This window comes from Aplidium turbinatum, chromosome 5 (assembly GCF_918807975.1).
Source record: "Aplidium turbinatum chromosome 5, kaAplTurb1.1, whole genome shotgun sequence".
Lineage (NCBI taxonomy): Eukaryota > Metazoa > Chordata > Ascidiacea > Aplousobranchia > Polyclinidae > Aplidium > Aplidium turbinatum.
In genome coordinates this window covers 36,525,588-36,542,821 of record NC_137476.1, presented here as the reverse complement: position 1 = coordinate 36,542,821, position 17,234 = coordinate 36,525,588, and the positions used below count along the sequence as shown (strand labels likewise).

The 17,234-nt window shown below is 37.7% G+C and overlaps 1 protein-coding gene across 1 annotated transcript; it reads right to left on the bottom strand.

The window, feature by feature from the left end:
- Positions 1-2,748: 2,748 nt before the first annotated feature.
- LOC145770558 (FAD-linked sulfhydryl oxidase ALR-like) lies at positions 2,749-8,471 on the bottom strand. Its single transcript, XM_082582241.1, has 3 exons — positions 8,319-8,471; positions 4,146-4,345; positions 2,749-3,622 (listed from the first exon to the last, which is right to left on the bottom strand). The coding sequence occupies exons 1-3, from the start codon at positions 8,439-8,441 to the stop codon at positions 3,460-3,462; spliced, it is 486 nt and encodes a 161-aa protein (XP_082438367.1). The 5' UTR covers positions 8,442-8,471; the 3' UTR covers positions 2,749-3,459.
- Between the last annotated feature and the right edge of the window lie 8,763 nt (positions 8,472-17,234).

The following is a 17,234-nucleotide window of genomic DNA, read 5'->3' as shown; positions in this document are numbered from 1 at the left end:
TGTAAGGATAGCATCAAAACTGAGAAGTCGCAGTTCATCACACTCTATGCTGAGAAGGCTCAGATTAGCCAACCGCTCTTGTGTTATTGTAGACGGAAGTACGTTTTTGATTCTTTTCAGCTCAGAGAATGATCTTTCTCATGAACAGTTAGTGACCATCATACAAAAAAACAATCTAAGAATTGTTTCTACATTAGGGAAAGCAGCTTCAAGTTTGTCATTCTTTATTATCTGGTACATGTTTTCATGACTAAAACTTGCTTTGATACAGGTAGAAATTCAAAAGTTCATCAACAAGACAGAGATCAACATCAGTAGGAAACTCTTTAGCTAAATTCATGACACTCTGTAAAATCTGTTCCTTTGATGCATGAAGATCAATTAAAAACGAGAAATTCTTAGCAACTCTTTTGTAAATTATTGTTATTCAAAATTTGTTGTTTTATTTATATATTTCATTTTTTTGGAAAAGTGGGGCCCTCTGTCTATCGGCTTTCAGCATGATAGTTCCTTCCTATTGCTTAACAAGTTTCACATCAATGCGATTTTCTCAACTTGATTTCCCAACAAAACTACCGGTACCCATAAATGGAAAACGTCGTTTTGTAGGTGGCCTGCCAGCTGCCATCATATCATTGACTACGAAACAAACTCCTCCGTACTGGCATTTTGGTTCCCGTAGGCTAGCTATCAATGACGTAAATGATAAGCTTCAGTAGGACTAGTTTGTCATGGACCGAAAACATATTAGCCTACAGGTGTTCCCCTTCCCAAGGGTGGTAGCCTATTTTTCTTAATTTTTGGAAAAAAGCGTGATCAAGTGAACCCACTCCTAGAATCATGAAGTAGTCTAAAGAGCTAAAATTATGGTGGAAGGAGAAGAACTTGGGGAGATGATGTAAAGCAAGTGGGCTGACTTGTCAAAAATCGGAGAAGCAGAAAGAATAGCGGAAGAAAATAACGTGTGGAAGCAATTGACAGCCAATCTTGTCTCGGAGACGGCGCATGATTGATTGAATCTTTATCCTCGGACTGGGAAAGCTTCTTGAAGAGCTTAATCCTGGCAGTTTGGCATTACTTGTAGAGCAGGGATTCCCAAAGGTTTTTTAGGTGGTACGCGGGTAGCTTCTGTTTTTTTCACAAAAACGTGGATTCACAACTTTATATTTTGTTTACAAATTTTTTTTCCCGAAGCCTATTTTTACGTGACTGTTCTTGTTATTTCGTATCAAAATACAGGTCATGCCAATAAGGAACACAGTTTGAAAAGTCGTACAACGCTGTGGGACAGTGGGCGTTAATTATGTCATATGATTGCTCTTGATAGATATCATCTAGGCTACTGTTTTATAGCTTAAGCTAGAAATAGCGTTGAATAATGCTAGTTGTAAGCTAAAAATAGATCGGAATAAAATGTTCAATAACAGTTACAAAGAATGTTAACCAATAAACTTCTGGCCTCTTCATATTCAACGCTAGCTTCCCATGCTGTTCCACAGCTACTGATTTTCCTTTCCACGTGGGAATGCGAGCAGGGATTTTCAGTCATAATGAACATCAAGTCAAAAAATCGAAACCGACTAGGTGCGCCCGGAAATTACTTTCGATGAGCTGCTACCAAATTTACACCGTGCTTCGACCAATTGGTGGACAGTAAACAAAAATCTCATTAAATTTAGTTGTGGTGCTTTAGCGTTATTTTAGTACGACAATATTATTCTTCTGACTAAAATATGATTCGATCAAATCAGTTGTTCTGCAAGAAGTGGTACGCTTGGCGGTACAAAGCGTCCAAGTGGTACGAGATCGTAAAAAGGTTGGGAACCCCCTCCTGTTGTAGAGGCTTTGCATAACTGACGCAGGCCCGGTCAAGAGATTGATAGAGTGAAGTTTCCGATTGTTGAAGTCTTGTTGCCGGGGAATTATTCCATCCATTAGATGCCGCTAAATGGAGAGCAGTCCTTGACGTGCGTTGCTCAGGCGCACACCCCAAGAGTCGAACCAGCGGCGCTTGATCTTGAAGCTTCTTCGTTTCAGAAGTCACGCGCTAACCAACTGAGCTATCGGGGCGGACGATGATGGTCAAATAGTAAATTACCATTTTCCACACAACACTCATCACCTTGCACTTTAAACCAGGGAGTCGAACCGTTTGATTTTTCCGGTTCGGGTTCTGGTTCAAAGATTGTTTCAAAATTTGGTTCAGTTCCGGTTCGAAGAAACTTAAAACCGGTTTTATAAGTTCCGGTTCGGGTCCGATAAAATTAGGCCTAGGCCTACTATTGCCCAACTTCTAACTAGTCCAATTGGGCGTGACAACCGCAAGGTTGGCAACACTGATCTCAACACTGCTTTGCTCAATTAACTTGCCTTTGTTGTTTGTTGCACAAGTTACAATCAAACTATATTGTCTATGATGTCACAGAACAGAAGTTGTTTACCTCAAAAAATTCCTCACCAAAGCATCGATGATAGTGGATCGTGTGTTACGGAATAGGCTATAATTCATCAGTACGATGTGGCCTCCAAGATAACAACATGCTACGTACAACTTCACTTACCACAATGCGAACAATGACGTAATGCTGGAGTGAACCGCTTTTTTCAACTGGTTCGGGTTCGGTTAGGGTTTAAGCTAACTCAAATTTTCGGTTCAGTTCCGGTTAAGGTTCAGACAAAATCGCACCAAAACCGGTTTACAAAAATCCGGTTCGGGTTCGGTTCGACTCCCTGCTTTAAACACACAAAGACGATTGGATGATTGTAATTTGCAACAACAATAACTGGTCGACTTGAAGATGATGATGCAAAGCGAAAACTCTTACATCACAAAAGCAGTATTATCCGGTTTTTCGTGCATAAGGTGACTTATCGCATATGCGTCATAAATCCCCAATCGTTGCCAACTATTTATTATGAATATCCGCATATTTCTTAAAAATAAATGTGCAAGTCCATGGTATTGCACGTCAACAGGCTGCTTAGAAAGCTGTGTAGTGAAATTCTAAAATGCACACGATTCCCAGGTATTCTTAGACAAGGTAAAGCTAGGCTTTCCAAACTCAAAGCCCGTAACATGAGGTGTGTAGGATGGGACTTTTGATAGTTTGCAAAGTTACAATCTAATGCAACATTCACCCAGTTCCTGGATAATTTAATTTGCACAATATTATTCAGCAATGCAAATTTAACCTATACAGATATAAAGCATTTTTTCCCTTTTGACCAATCAACGAAACACAATTCATCACGGAATATAGCTAAGAAGTGATCGATGCAAGCATAGAATAAATAAATAGGTTTCAATGAAGTCATCCAAAACATAGAGCGACTCTATCCACGACAACTATGCCATGTACAAATAACATCAGCAATTAAAAGCTAATTACAATTATCAAGGCACACAAACGCATAAAGTAGGCTAGAAAACTAAAAAATGTATGACATCTTGATCTCGCTTCAATCACAGGACCCGTCCTTCCAACCATCTTTCCAACGTTCTAGTACTTTAGAGCAATCAAATTTTGGTTTACCCAGCCTCACATTCACAATGTTGTGTTGTTCGCATAACCACTGAGAGAATGATATCCTACTTGACACGTTTGGGGGACTTTTCTTCATGCTGAAACACCAACGGATAATATTGATTCAAACAGAAGGCAATTAACCGGTGGCCATTGTTGTAGAAACTTTGGCAATTTACAGTTTGAAACAATTTTCGCAGCTATGAAAGATGAGACTTGAACCCCAATCCTTTGTTCGATGTTAATTTAATCTTACATTGAACAAACCACAGTTTTCAATTCTGTTTCAAGCAAAACAGTTTTATGGAGTCACCAATTTGCAATTATGACATTCTTCATATGAGATTTTTATGAGGAAAAGAATGACTGAAATGACTCAGCACTGTCAATAAGTTTGGTCGTTTAAACACAAATACATTGTTGAAGGTAAACTGTTATTTCTGTTTCATCTACACGTAATGCTTTTGAAAACGTGTTGAATCAAAGAAAAGTTTTTATAACTGCCATTTGCTAAAATGCCTTTAGACACCAATGCAAAATATAGCAATTAATGAACCAAAAATTTAAATTTATAACTGACAGTTACAAAACAACTTATAAGCCAAATAACAGCCTACTCACTTCTTTCTTAAATGAGAAGCACAATGGTCACAAGGAAAAAACTTTGAAAAGATTTGCATAAAAGTGGCCATATCTGTTTGCTGCTTGTCTGTAGGTTTCTCAGGGTAGTATGCTGCCATCGTGTGAAGAAATCCCCAGGTGTTACGACCCAGCTCACGACGATCAAGGGGACATTCGTTGTGTTTACTGTCTTGTTCGTTCTGAAAAGTTATTAATAACTTCAAAAACCAGCTTAGGAGGAGTGGACTGAAAGTTAGTTTTCAAGACTTTTAATGTTGTTTGTTCAATACGTATTGATGTGATACTGTATTGTATAGTTTTTGCATTGTTCAGTGTTCATTGTATAGTTTTTGCAGTGGTAAATTGAGCTTGTATATAATTCATCTTTAGATTAAGCTGCCTTTTCTGCTTGACATAAAAATGGATGCGGCAAGTTGCCACCAATTAAACATTGGCTCCATGCTCAAGATGTAGTTAGCAGAGTGTCATTGAAGTCTAGCCTTAGAAGTGACAAGCTTTTTAACGCTTATCTGATAAGAGTAAAGACAATCAGAACAAGAAATCATTTTTCCTGGCATTAAGAAAATTATTTGAAGAGCTGATTTGAGATACTTTCACAAATTAAATTATGAAATATATCAGATAAATGTTTAACTTCATTTACTTTAGTGAAAAAGTTTCGAAGTACAGTTGTTTGACTTTTTCCAATTTCATTCACATTTTGATGCTTTACATATACATATACCAGTAACAAATGGTATACCAGTAATCAATGGAAAAACACAGACTCTGTGTTATCCTGGTTTAAGGCTATTCCATCTAAACGTCAATGCACCTTTATAAAATTTGACATTGTTGATTTTTATCCATCCATTACGGAGGAACTTTTGTGTAAAGCAATTGAATTTGCCAAACCATTTATGGATTTGGATGATTGTATCATACAAACAATTTTCCATTCTAGGAAATCGTTGCTTTTTGATGGTGGTGAAACTTGGGCTAAGAAAGATGGTTTGTTTGATGTTACAATGGGCTCATTTGATGGTGCTGAGATTTGTGAGTTGGTCGGCTTGTTTCTTTTGAACGAACTTTCTGCTATTGTTGACAGAGACATGCTTGGCTTATATCGTGATGATGGTCTGGCTATTTTGCGTAATTTATCCGGCACTAAAATTGATCGTTTGAGAAAAAAATGTCATTCAATTGTTTAAACAACATGGCTTAAATATTACTGTGGATACTGGACTAATTGAAACTGATTTTCTTGACGTCACTTTGAATTTGCTATCTGGTAAATTCTGGCCTTATAGAAAACCCAATAATGATCCAATTTACATCCATGCCCAGTCCAATCACCCACCCAACATTAAGAGACAAATCCCGACTATAATTTCAAAGCGATTGTCCGCCACATCATTTGGCCAATATGAATTTGATAAGACCGCATCTGTTTATAATGACGCCCTTTTGAAAAGTGGTTTTGCGGAGAGAGTTTGCTACAACCCTGCTAATAACTTACGAACATCTAGGAAAAGGAGCCGGAAAATTTTATGGCTTAACCCTCCTTTCAGCTTGCAGGTTGATAGCAATATTGGTAGGGAATTTTTCAGGCTTGTTTCAATACACTTTCCACCCCATCATAGATTGCACAAAATATTCAACCGTAATACTATTAAGCTGAGCTACAGTTGTACTCCGAATGTTGCAAGCGTCATATCCTCCCACAATAAAGCAATATTGCAGGCTGATAATGTAACATCGCAGCCTGGTTGCAATTGTAGGGTGAGGCCAGATTGTCCTTTGAATGGGCAATGCTTGCAGAAGGCCGTTGTTTACAAAGCCACCATTGATAACAGCCCGAAGGTTCTTAATTACATTGGTTGTTGTGAAACTACTTTTAAAAAACGTTTTTCCAACCATAAATGTACCTTTATGGATAGGTCTAAACGAAACAGCACCGAACTATCTAAGGCAGTTTGGGACCTTAAAGACAAGGGTGGTGATCCTATAATAACTTGGTCCATCCACAGCTGTGCTCGGCCTTATAGTGGAGGTGGTCGTAACAATTGTGGCCTATGTTTGGCTGAAAAGCTGGCCATTCTGAAGGCTGATAGTGGCCACCTTTTGAACAAGCGTTCAGAACTGGTCGGCAAATGTCGTCATAGAAACAAATTTAAACTCAAGTACTTCAAAATAAAATGAATTCCTTTTGATTTTTACAGGTTTTTTAAAAAAAAATGTCATTTGATTTTTACAGGCTATAAATCTCATTTAATTTTTACAGGTTTATAAACAGATTTTATTTCATTTGTTCAGGTCACTACAGGTTAAATCATCACAATTCCTTGGGATTTTCACAGGTTATAATTTTGAAAAAATTAAATTTCATTTGATTTTTACAGGTTATAAATCTCATTTAATTTTTACAGGTTTAAAAACAATTTTTATTTATTTTGTTCAGGTTACTACAGCTTGCGTTGATCATCACAATCGAATTTTGATTCTTTGTGATGTCATAGATGTTGCCATCAGGTTGCTTGGTTTCCATTGGGACAAATTGATTGAAACTTTGTCGTAATGGATGGAGATTGTCCTTAGTAATTCTGAAGTTTTTTTTCTGCAGATTGGATTACGGTTATAATATTTAATATCTCTTCAGGAATTCAGGTTTAGAGGTTTTTTTGCAGATTAAATTATAGTTGTAATATTTAATATCTTCTCAGAAAGTACAGGTTTAGAGATTTTTTTTGGCAGATTAAATTACAATTGTAATATTTAATATCTTTTCAGAATTATCGATTCTTTACTGTTTGCATGTTTTTTCAGACCTTCTGATAATCCGTTAGGTGAAACAATTTGTAAAGGCTTCAGATAGTAATAACTATATTTGATTTAATTCGCTCTGCTTTGCCTTTTTGCTTGGCATTGAGCACTTTTTGTAGTATTAATAGTTTTCATTGTTTTTTTTTATATATATATACCAGTATTATATATAACAACCAGTATAGTTCTTATATAGTTACCAGTACGTACATATACCGGTAGTTCTTATATACGAGTACGGTATATATATAAGATTGAACTTATGAACTTGCTTGGGTTGTATGAGAATGTTGATAAGTTGGCGAAAGCGAATGGAGTGAGGTGGCATGGGCATGTTTTGAGAAGGGATGAAGATGATGTTTTAAGAAAATCGCTGGAGCTGCAAGTGGAGGGTTGTAGAAAACAAGGAAAACCCAAGAAAAAGTGGAAAAGAAAAGTTGAAGAGGAAAGCAGCAAGGTGAGCTTGACAAGAGAGGACGCTTCAGACACTTGAGACAGATTGATGTGGACGCAGGGTGTGAAGGCGATTGTGGCACTTGGAGGTGAATCCGCTACCCTCGGTAACGGGGACATCACTGGATTAAAACTGGACTACTAATACTATATAACCCTATTCTCAAAATCACTGAAGAGTTGTATACAATTACGAACGATGAATGGTATATACTGCAAATAATAATCAGACTTTAATCTGACATCTGATTGCTCAATTTATTTATTGCCAAGTTTTGTTTCTCATTCATGAAACCTCATGTATGACACAGGTTTCTTCTATGAAATCATATATATACTGAAGGTACACAGATAAAATCAGTTAACTCCGTCCTGGTTTATTGCTAAAACTGTTTTATCTCACCTCACTTTGTAACAAGTAGGTACTGTAGCAAATAAAATTACTTTTACAGCTTCAAACATGGACCAGCCTGGTCAAACATAAAAACAACATCCAGTTTGAAACTCTTTTATCCAGGCTTAAAACAAAAGACATTGGTGAAGTTCTCCAATTGGGTAGAATGAGATAGTTTGGGCACGTTGAGTCCAGCACTTGCTGGGTCTCTCAGGTCAGATGTGAACAATGCAGTACAGTGGGGTCAAGGTAGACCAAACTTTCTTGGGAAGAACTTGTTAAGCGTGACCTTTAAGCCCTGAACATAGACTCTGCCAACCCAACAGACCGTGAGGCACGGAGAGGTGAAGGGTGAAGACTTCACCTCGACAGACAGGCCACACCCTCAACAAAGTCAACATGGGATTAATTCATGGCCAGCATCAATCATTATCATCATTAGATGATGATTGATGACAACTCAACATGGATTTAGCAATTCAATAGTTATCGTAGTTGATTACCTTTGTAAGAAACGGTCTGTTCTTCCTCCATGTAGTGAAATCATCACATGCTCGGCATGCTTTCTGTCCAACCGCTGTATATCTATCCTCTGTTTCCGAGTAACTCTGTCTTTTACTGCCCATCGGCCAAACGTAAAATTTCTTAGCAACAGTTGCACTAAAAAATATAACAAATGAAAAGCAAACATACATTTGTGTACATCAAGCCTCAAAATTGCTTAATAATGTAGGATATATTATACGGCAGGGGCTCCGGACACTTCCTGAGAGTGGGGGGGTAATTTAAGCAGGGGTGGGAACGATGTTTTGACATCAACAGGGGCTTATTGGATTATCGCATCACATATACTTTTGGAAGGTCACTCCCCAGACCCCGTTCGCATTACTGAAAGCTTCAGTTTCTTATACAGCGTCTTAGGCTGCATGTTTCGCGCCGAAGGCGCAAAATTTTTGCCTTTCAGCACGATTTAAAATCGAAAAAATTCTTTTAGCAAATCTGAAATCACGAGCAAAAGCTTTTTAACATTTGTCACATTTTTTTGAGGTTTCGAGACAACTTTGACTGGAAGAGGGGACATATGCAAAATCCCTCTCTGTATTCTTCCTTGGCTCAAGTCCTCCAAATTTTGCACTTCACATGCTAAAAGGTTAGATTTAAAAGGCCAATAAGCGTTCAGGTCAAAGCTATAATTTATAAAACTTAATTTACAATCACATGAATACAGCACGACAACCTGTGCCATAACATCCACAGTGAAATGAAACATTTCAGCATCAAGGGTTAGGCCTACATTCAACTCAGAAAAAAAAAAGCTAAAATGCATGAACTTTTACAAGAACTGAAAATAAGGAGACATTCCTCCTGCAGGGCGGTTTTGAACTTGCCAGACTGATTTTGCAAACTACTTAGCTCCTGAACAATTCCCATAGCATTATGCAGGTCTCTGTTGCATATTTGCGTTGTTTTGCGAGTCAGAGTTTCCAAGCAAACAACTAAAAAGTTGTGCAACAAAATAAAAAAATGAAAATAAAACACAAAAATAGAAAAAATATAAAATTAAGTTTTTATCTCTATATTAGTGGGGGGTAATTTTGCATTAGTTATCCCCCCACTCTAATTGGTGGGGGGTAATCACCCCCGTGGCCCCCCCTCTAACGAAGCCCATGTTATACGGTAACAAAAATTTCGGAACTGGTATACAAGTCCCCCCCCTTGGTAACTCATAACAAAGAGGAATTGACCAATACATGTGGATTGAAAAGTGTGAACAGTAAAGCAAAGGTAAAGTAGTTTCACCCTATGTTTGGTCGAGTCCTGTCTTTGTCATGAGTTACTAAGGGGGGGGGGGGGGCTTGTATACCCATAGGCGCCGGGTTTTGAAAATTGCCGGGGGGGCAAACTTTCTAGCCGACTGATTGCTTACATTCAAAATGCTGATGTTTGTTTGTCAGCATTGATGTTTGTTTGCGTCTATCTGCCATTGTATATCGCCAAGCTTAATAATGTAGGCTCAGGCCTCAAAATTCACGGCGGACATGTCCGCAGTCACAGCATGTGATGTCCGCGGGAAGTAACATCTAGATCGGTCATATTTGTCCACCGAGAAATAGCACAAGAATTAGCGATACAAATCGTCATTGCATAGCACGAACATTCGAACAATTGTTGCGATAATATATTTTCCAGCGCATTCTAGCGCGCATCTAGAAAACGTGAATCCTGTATCCCTTAGCTTCCATTCAAGGAGGAAAACTTTCGATTCTTACGTTGCTTCAACGATTGATGACATTGAATCAGCGTAACAAAGGTGAATTCTTCGCTAAGAATCCATAGGAGTTCAGGTACTTCTACACTAATCACGCGCAATTTATTTCACGTTTTACGTCACAATGTCTGGCTTTGATCTCCGAGTAATAATGATACGGCAAGTTTGGTTACTAAATTAGATTATACGAGTAGGCTATTACCGCAAGATGCAACAAAACTTGTTAAGTTTTGGTATTACAGTAAGAAAGAAAAGACCCAAAGAAAATTCACTTTCGCTCACATGACATGCAAAAATAAACTTAAAGAAAAAAGCCAAGTAAAACTTTGCACAGCAGAAAATAGCGTTGGTGTAGAAATTTTCCGACTCCTGCCCAGAGCATTGTGACGCAATAAGCAACACGACCTCGTTCGGTGGAACGATCGACGGCTAAAACTGGTGTGTCCGCCGTGAGACTTAATTTGTCCGCTGAGATGGCTGCTCAGACCGGGCACGTTTGTCCGCCGTCAACAAAAACGAATTTCGAGGCCTGTAGGCTACTTCGAATTATATGCTGGTCACTTTGAACTTTGGCTCTTAATACGAGTAGATACTAAACTGAGCAAACTGCACCTCGTTATTGACACTCCCAAGAAAAAAAAAAGCGGAAGAAATCAAGAAAAACGTTTTTCAATCATTGTTTGCTTCAACGGCACCATGCTGGCGTTTATCAGCTACCGTAGGCTACTTCTGTTTCTTTTGTTATCTTAGGAGCAGCGCTTTGTTGCAACAAGTAGATCTTTTAACACTTTGCTCCTCAAAGGGAGGCCAGGTTTGGCCCCCCCCCTCATATTTCCTTTAATTATTTGAAGCACAGTAACGCCATGCACTTGGTTTTTCTTGACTTTTCCTAAAATTGCCAGGCGGATCTGATGATATTAAATTTGATGCTAAAAGTTGTGTAGTTTTCTTGTAAATTCAAGATTTTGGTGAATTTTTGCTATTTCTAGCTAACTTCCAGCAAAGCGTGAAATGGATTACATTGCGATGACAAGCCATAAGCTCATAATTGCTTCGTGCATCGATATGCGCGAGCAGAGAGAAGCATCCTCTTGCTTTCTTTTGTTTGGTTTGACCTCAATAATACAAAGCGCGTTATTTCTTATGCTACAAAGAAAAGCCAGTGATCACAAAGCTGTTAATTAGAAACAATAATAGCAAACGTTTTTTGCGTTATCAGCTCTACAAAGAAGAATAGCAATCCACGATCAAAATAGTAGGCTATGGAGGCCACAAACTATTCAAAACAGTTGTTTCAAGCAGATAATATTCATTGACGAATAAAAAACGTTACAATAAGAAATCTTCTCTTGGATAAAGACACGAAAACCTGGTTTCGAAATAAACGTTCTATGGAAATGCTCTCATTGACAAAACTTGCAATTGAGGAAATGTATCACTGCAAATGCTTTTGGGAGAAGCCGGAGAAATAGCGTTTTTGCAAACAGTAATTGTGAGATACACTCAAAATTATGAGATAGGCTCCATTTACACGTAGCAGCTAACTCGATGGCGTCCCTTCACTGCTTTATGTCGCCTACTTGTTGTTATGTCCTGTGTTTTTTTTCACAGTGCACTGTGTTTTGTTCTAAAGAGCGCAAAATAAAGATGATAATGCCTCATTTACATTACAAAATATTTTGTAATGTAGGCCTGCAAACAAAATGTAAAATGTACACAATGTACATTACAAAATATTTTGTACTGTAGACGAGGCATAAAGTTAGGCGTCACATAAGACAAACAACAAATCAGCTTTCTTCATCATTGATTCAACATCTGAATACCTTGCGCCAATGTATAAGAGGCCGGCTATTGTGAAGACCCGCCATTTATAAACGATCCGATTATACCAAAAGTGGGACAAACTAGTGGATCAAAGAATGAATAAACAATGCTGAGAAAACTAAATCTAAGTGACGAACAATATCGATGTCTTCATTTATCTTGGAAAAATGCTGCCTAAACTTATCAACAAAAAATACCGTAAATAACGGCAAGGATCCCGAAAGCAGAATTTGCTCGACTTTGGCATGAATTTAGTCAGGGTCAGACATCTAGTAATTCCGCACATACAATAACGGGCTCTCAACGGCTGTAAGATACATAATAATCAACCTGGTTCTGGGCGATTTGTGTAACAGTTTAGGGGAAGACACTACTTGAAATGATGCACCACACAAAAGATTTTCAATGAAGACTGAGTCTAAAAACCGATGTGGATTGTGCTGCACAATAACTTCAAGTTTAGGACAGAAGAGGCACAAAATATCACGATAAAAATAAAGACCTTGTGGGAAATTTTCGAAAATCATAACACAATGCAAATACCATAAACGCTTAGTTTGCATGCTGCTCTAAGCTGGCCAGCAACCACAAAGGTAGACAATAGCCTACAGGCAGTTATAATTCGATAACAGCGCAATAAACATTATAAATACGTAAACCGACAATTTTCTTTTACAAACGTTTTACGTCTAATAGTAAATTTTCCCCAACAATTTTTTGTGAAGCACTTGCAAACCACGGTTTTGTAAAATAATTCATCATTATTATTGTTTACTTCTCGGATATTGTAAAACGTCATCAGCAAAATCACAAAAAAAAATTCATTACTTCAATGTAGTAGGCCTAAGAATTTTTTATAGAATTGTAGCCACGTTGTTTCAACAAAGAAGCCACTTTTTAGCAATATAAAGTTATAGAAAATAATTTGCAATCATGCAAATGGTTGGAAAGAATCTAGGAAGTCTTCTCACAATCTGGCACAAAATGATTATGTTTATTGTATCTCTGTAAAATGTTTTACGACAAACTTTGAAGCTTCGTTATAATCATTTTTATCTTTGAAGTCAAAAGTTTTTTTTTTTTGGCCAGAAACATAATCACTGCCTTGCTGATGTTGTCGCTTTTACGCGTATTTTTAGTGCTTCAAACAATAAGGACCCAGTCAGCAATCCAGTCCTTTTACATTGATTCAACATTTGTAAACGTTAAATTTATGTAGATTTGCTGACTGTGGGTTATTTCACATTTCCTTTGTTTACGCATGTTCCTCAATTCGCTGTTGCATTATTTCGACGCTGGCGGACTAAAAATGTATTTTCAAATTGATTGACACAATCTTCAATAAAAAGTGAGCTTCGAACTTAGCTTTGTTGATGTAAATGCTGTATTTTTTGTGGATGTAATTTATGAGTCATGTTTATAAACACCCGTAAGCGAAATGACTTATGATGTGGCCTGCATGATATTTGTGATGCGACTTGACACAAATCCACAATTTCAAAAGCACCTAATTTGAACTTAGAAATTTCAGATTATTTCAACAACTTGTTCAATTGTCTTCTCTCTACTAAAAATATTCATACTACAAACTCAATTGTAGACCTAAAATACACAAACGAAGATGTAAACAGCTATTCAAGCAGGCTAAGGTGTTACTTATGAGAAATTTGGTTCCATAAAACTAGAAGCTAGCCATGAGTTTCGGAATGCATTAGTTTAGGATAAAAATGTAAGACAACAAACGCAGTTTTGTCTTTTTTTTTCAAATGCGTGCAACAATGTTACTCTGATTGTAACTATTTTAGAATCAGTCAAGTGAGTAGCTTACAATAAGATTTGCTCGCAAGTCGTAAATTCTAATCAATGCAATGATTCGGCACACCGCACACACACTTCGTGCGTTCGATCGAGCTCTTTGTTATTTAGAAGTTTGCATGAAATCGGATTAGCACGGTAATTAAATAGCGGCAAGTTGAATCAAAATTGTCGTTTTTGGGTACCTTTGCAAAAATTGAAATATCAAGTTTAACATATAAAATTTTAAAATAATGACTTTTCAAACTTATAGACAAATGATTTGCTTTCACACCAGTGCAACTTCTGTTGAAATAGCATCAGCGGATAACACGTAACAGCTGATTGAATTTGATCCAAAAACGGCCCCCCCTTGAGCAGTTAACTTCCAAAAAAACGTTGAAAAGCAAAGGGTTAAATGAGATCGATCCGCAATGATGGTCAAACTAACGCAAATCTGAACTTAGAAACATTTGATTTAGGATTTTTTTAATAATTTGCGGGGGGGCAGCCACCCCGAGCTAAATTCACGGGGGGGCGCCGCCCCTCCGCCCCCCCGGAGTCGGTGCCTATGTGTATACCAGCTCCAAAACTTCGAAAGGTAATGCAGACAACAGGGCAAATGTGTTCACATGACCACCAATACTTTACTTTTTAAAAAGAGATTAAAAAGAGATCAATTTCAAATTTTGGAATCTAGAATCTCCGCAGCTAGCCAGCATGGGCGCATGGCAGCATCAGTCTATAACAGAATTGAATACGTGAATTCAAAAAGGGCCCAATTCCACATTTTGCCAACTTTCACTTTTTGTGTTTTTTCTCCTCTTCTTGTTGTCCGCTAAATGATGCGTGCAAATACGGCCGATTTACTATAACCAAAACGTGAAAAATGCTCGGTCAATATTTCTACTGAATGCAACAAGGGCCCAACTCGTGGAATTGGGCCCTTGTTGCATTCAGTCAGCTAAAGCGAAAACAGTGTTGGCTTTGTGTAGTCTGCGGGACTTTGCTCGTGGAACTTTTACAGCTGTAGCTAAATATAGCAACAGCTTACTATTTATGTATTGGACATTATTTTTGTATTTTTAGATTACTTTCCTTTGAATAAAGATTATTAATATTAGAATTGGCAGCACTAGTTTAGTTTGTCATACAGTCTACTGGTCTGTGGTAGGCCTACTGGTTGAGTAGCCCACAGCATCAGCCTTGTCGTTATACAGTACGGTAGCCTTCAGTTTATCTCTGAATAAAAAGGTTAATTCCTATAAAGATGTCTGAACCAACAGTTACTGATGCAACTTGTGAAGAAGCTAGTGAAGTAAGAGGAAGAAAAAGAAGGAATGAAAAAGAATGGGATTTGAATGCTGCTAAAAAATTGAGGGCTGAAGGGAAAAGTTACACCAATAGCAAAGGAAAGAAGATCGATGCAAGAAAAAATGGAAACAATTGCAGGTATAACAGTTCGGCATTATCGAGCATATATAACAGAACGACAGTTCGGCATTATCGAGAGGATGCAGAGAAGACGAGACCATGTGGAGTTGTACTCTGGATGGAACGAAATGATACGCGAGCGTTTCCAGCTAACAGTCATGAAAGGAAATCAAATGAAAGATTTCAAAGCTGCGCTTGGTTAATGCTACAAAACCAACGTGAAGGACTGGAAAATAACACAGTTTAAAGTTTTTAACTATGATGCTCCTAACAAGCTACAAATCGTAACCTCTACAGATATGAATGGGAAGATGGAAGAAATGTTTCGTCTTTTAAACCCAGCATTCATCAGGGTGAAATACCCCACTGAACCTCTATACAGTGGTCCATATTCAGTTAATCTTAAGAAAGTAAAAGATGTGCAGTCACTGGCACGATATCTGGGAGAAGAGGGAAGAGAATACATGAAGACCTTGAATGCGCACATGCCTCACAGTGAACCCGAAGCAAACTCCGATTATGAAGAGTGACCATGACTTTGAAATGTTGTAAACATTGCTACATGATATTTTTGCTTTTCTCTGTGTAGTACTGTACTTGAATCAATCTTATTATTCTGTGCCCATTTTCATATCAATAAAATAGTCAAAAAAGAGTTGGTAACACATACAATCTTGTTGATTTGTAAAAGGGCCCAATTTTGGTGGATTAACTTCCCCAAAGTTTCGTAGCAGAACCTCCCCCTGGTGAAATTTTCATGCTTATTACTACTTACCAGTATATCTAAACATATAACCAATATTGAAGTTCCAGCACTAAGATAAATGGCAGTAAAAAATAAAACGCGTTTATCTCAAAATCACATTTCTGGTAATTGGGCCCTTGTTGAATTCATGTATTCAATTGCCAGATTGAAATTTGCAAAAAGCCAAACTCACCAAAAAAATAGGCCAACTTGAGACCAAATAGGTAGAAAAAAGGATGAAAATAAGCCAAACTCAAACAAGGTAAAATAAGCCTTGTAAGTTGTGAATCAATGTCCCAGAATCCGAGCTTGGATTTGTTGTTCTTGTTGAATATGAGCATTCAGCAGCAGAGTTGCCAGATTATGAAAAGCCAAAATAATACAAAAAAAGTTTGCAAAATTACACTCAAATAATGAGTTATAGCGCTTTCTGGGAGCACTTTTAGGGTAGTATTTGTATAAAATTTAATAGCAAATAAACAGCTAAATTAGAGAACACCAAAAACTCAGCTACACAAAAACCCAAAAGAGTAAGCGATTCTTAAATTGCTTCCACAAACTAGGCTAGTGGAAGGCAAGTAGTTAAAAGTAGTTAAAGTAGTTACGGTAACTACTTTTTAACTAGTTAACTACAGGCAAGTATAGTTAAAAGAAGCGTAAATCGCGTAAACTTTGCGCGATTTACGATTTGCAAAATTTATTGGTGTCCTTCTGTGTGTATAAAACAAGTCCTAGGGGTGTTAATAGCCAGATGTCCTGGAAAACGATATAAATTTATACAAATTAATGTTATTATACTTTTAAAAAAGGGCTCAAGTTTGGAATCAAAACTTTGAAAATTTGGGGGGCATGGCCCCTTGCCCCCCCCTTAGTTACGCTAATGGGTCTATACCTAGCTGTAACTGCGACATCAACACTCCGACTACCAGCATGATAGTGGGAATGATCGCTATAGGCAATGTTGTACGTTGACGGCGTCAACTTTTTGTTGACGCTGAGGCTAGCGCCTTCAGTTTATTTTTTAGTTGACGGAAGTGATAGCGCCGTCAACTATTTTTCCGATTTTAAGCGTCAAGCGCTATGCGTCATTTTTTGTTTTCATGGAAAATCTCGTTTCACAATGAGAGTTTCACAATCTATTCTGGCCAGCGCGACTCATCCGAATTACCCGCTTTCGCGTTGGTTGGAATGGCTCCCTGGAATACAAGCGGAAGAAGTTCGCCAAATGGTGATCACTCGTATCGTGATTGAGAACGAGGAATCAGAGAGAGAAAGCAAAAAATCAATGAATGTCGCGGAGATTGAAGAAACTTTATTTCAAGAGCTCTTTGCCCCTGAAAAGAGCGATGT

Bases quoted from the DNA above. Each gene is read 5' to 3' on its own strand.
- LOC145770558 (XM_082582241.1), bottom strand. From the start codon at position 8,441: ATGGGCAGTAAAAGACAGAGTTACTCGGAAACAGAGGATAGATATACA. The intron at 4,346-8,318 runs GTAATCAACTAC...ATAACTTTTCAG, and splicing joins ACAGACCGTTTCTTACAAAG to AACGAACAAGACAGTAAACA. The intron at 3,623-4,145 runs GTGAGTAGGCTG...TTGGTGTTTCAG, and splicing joins GCTTCTCATTTAAGAAAGAA to CATGAAGAAAAGTCCCCCAA.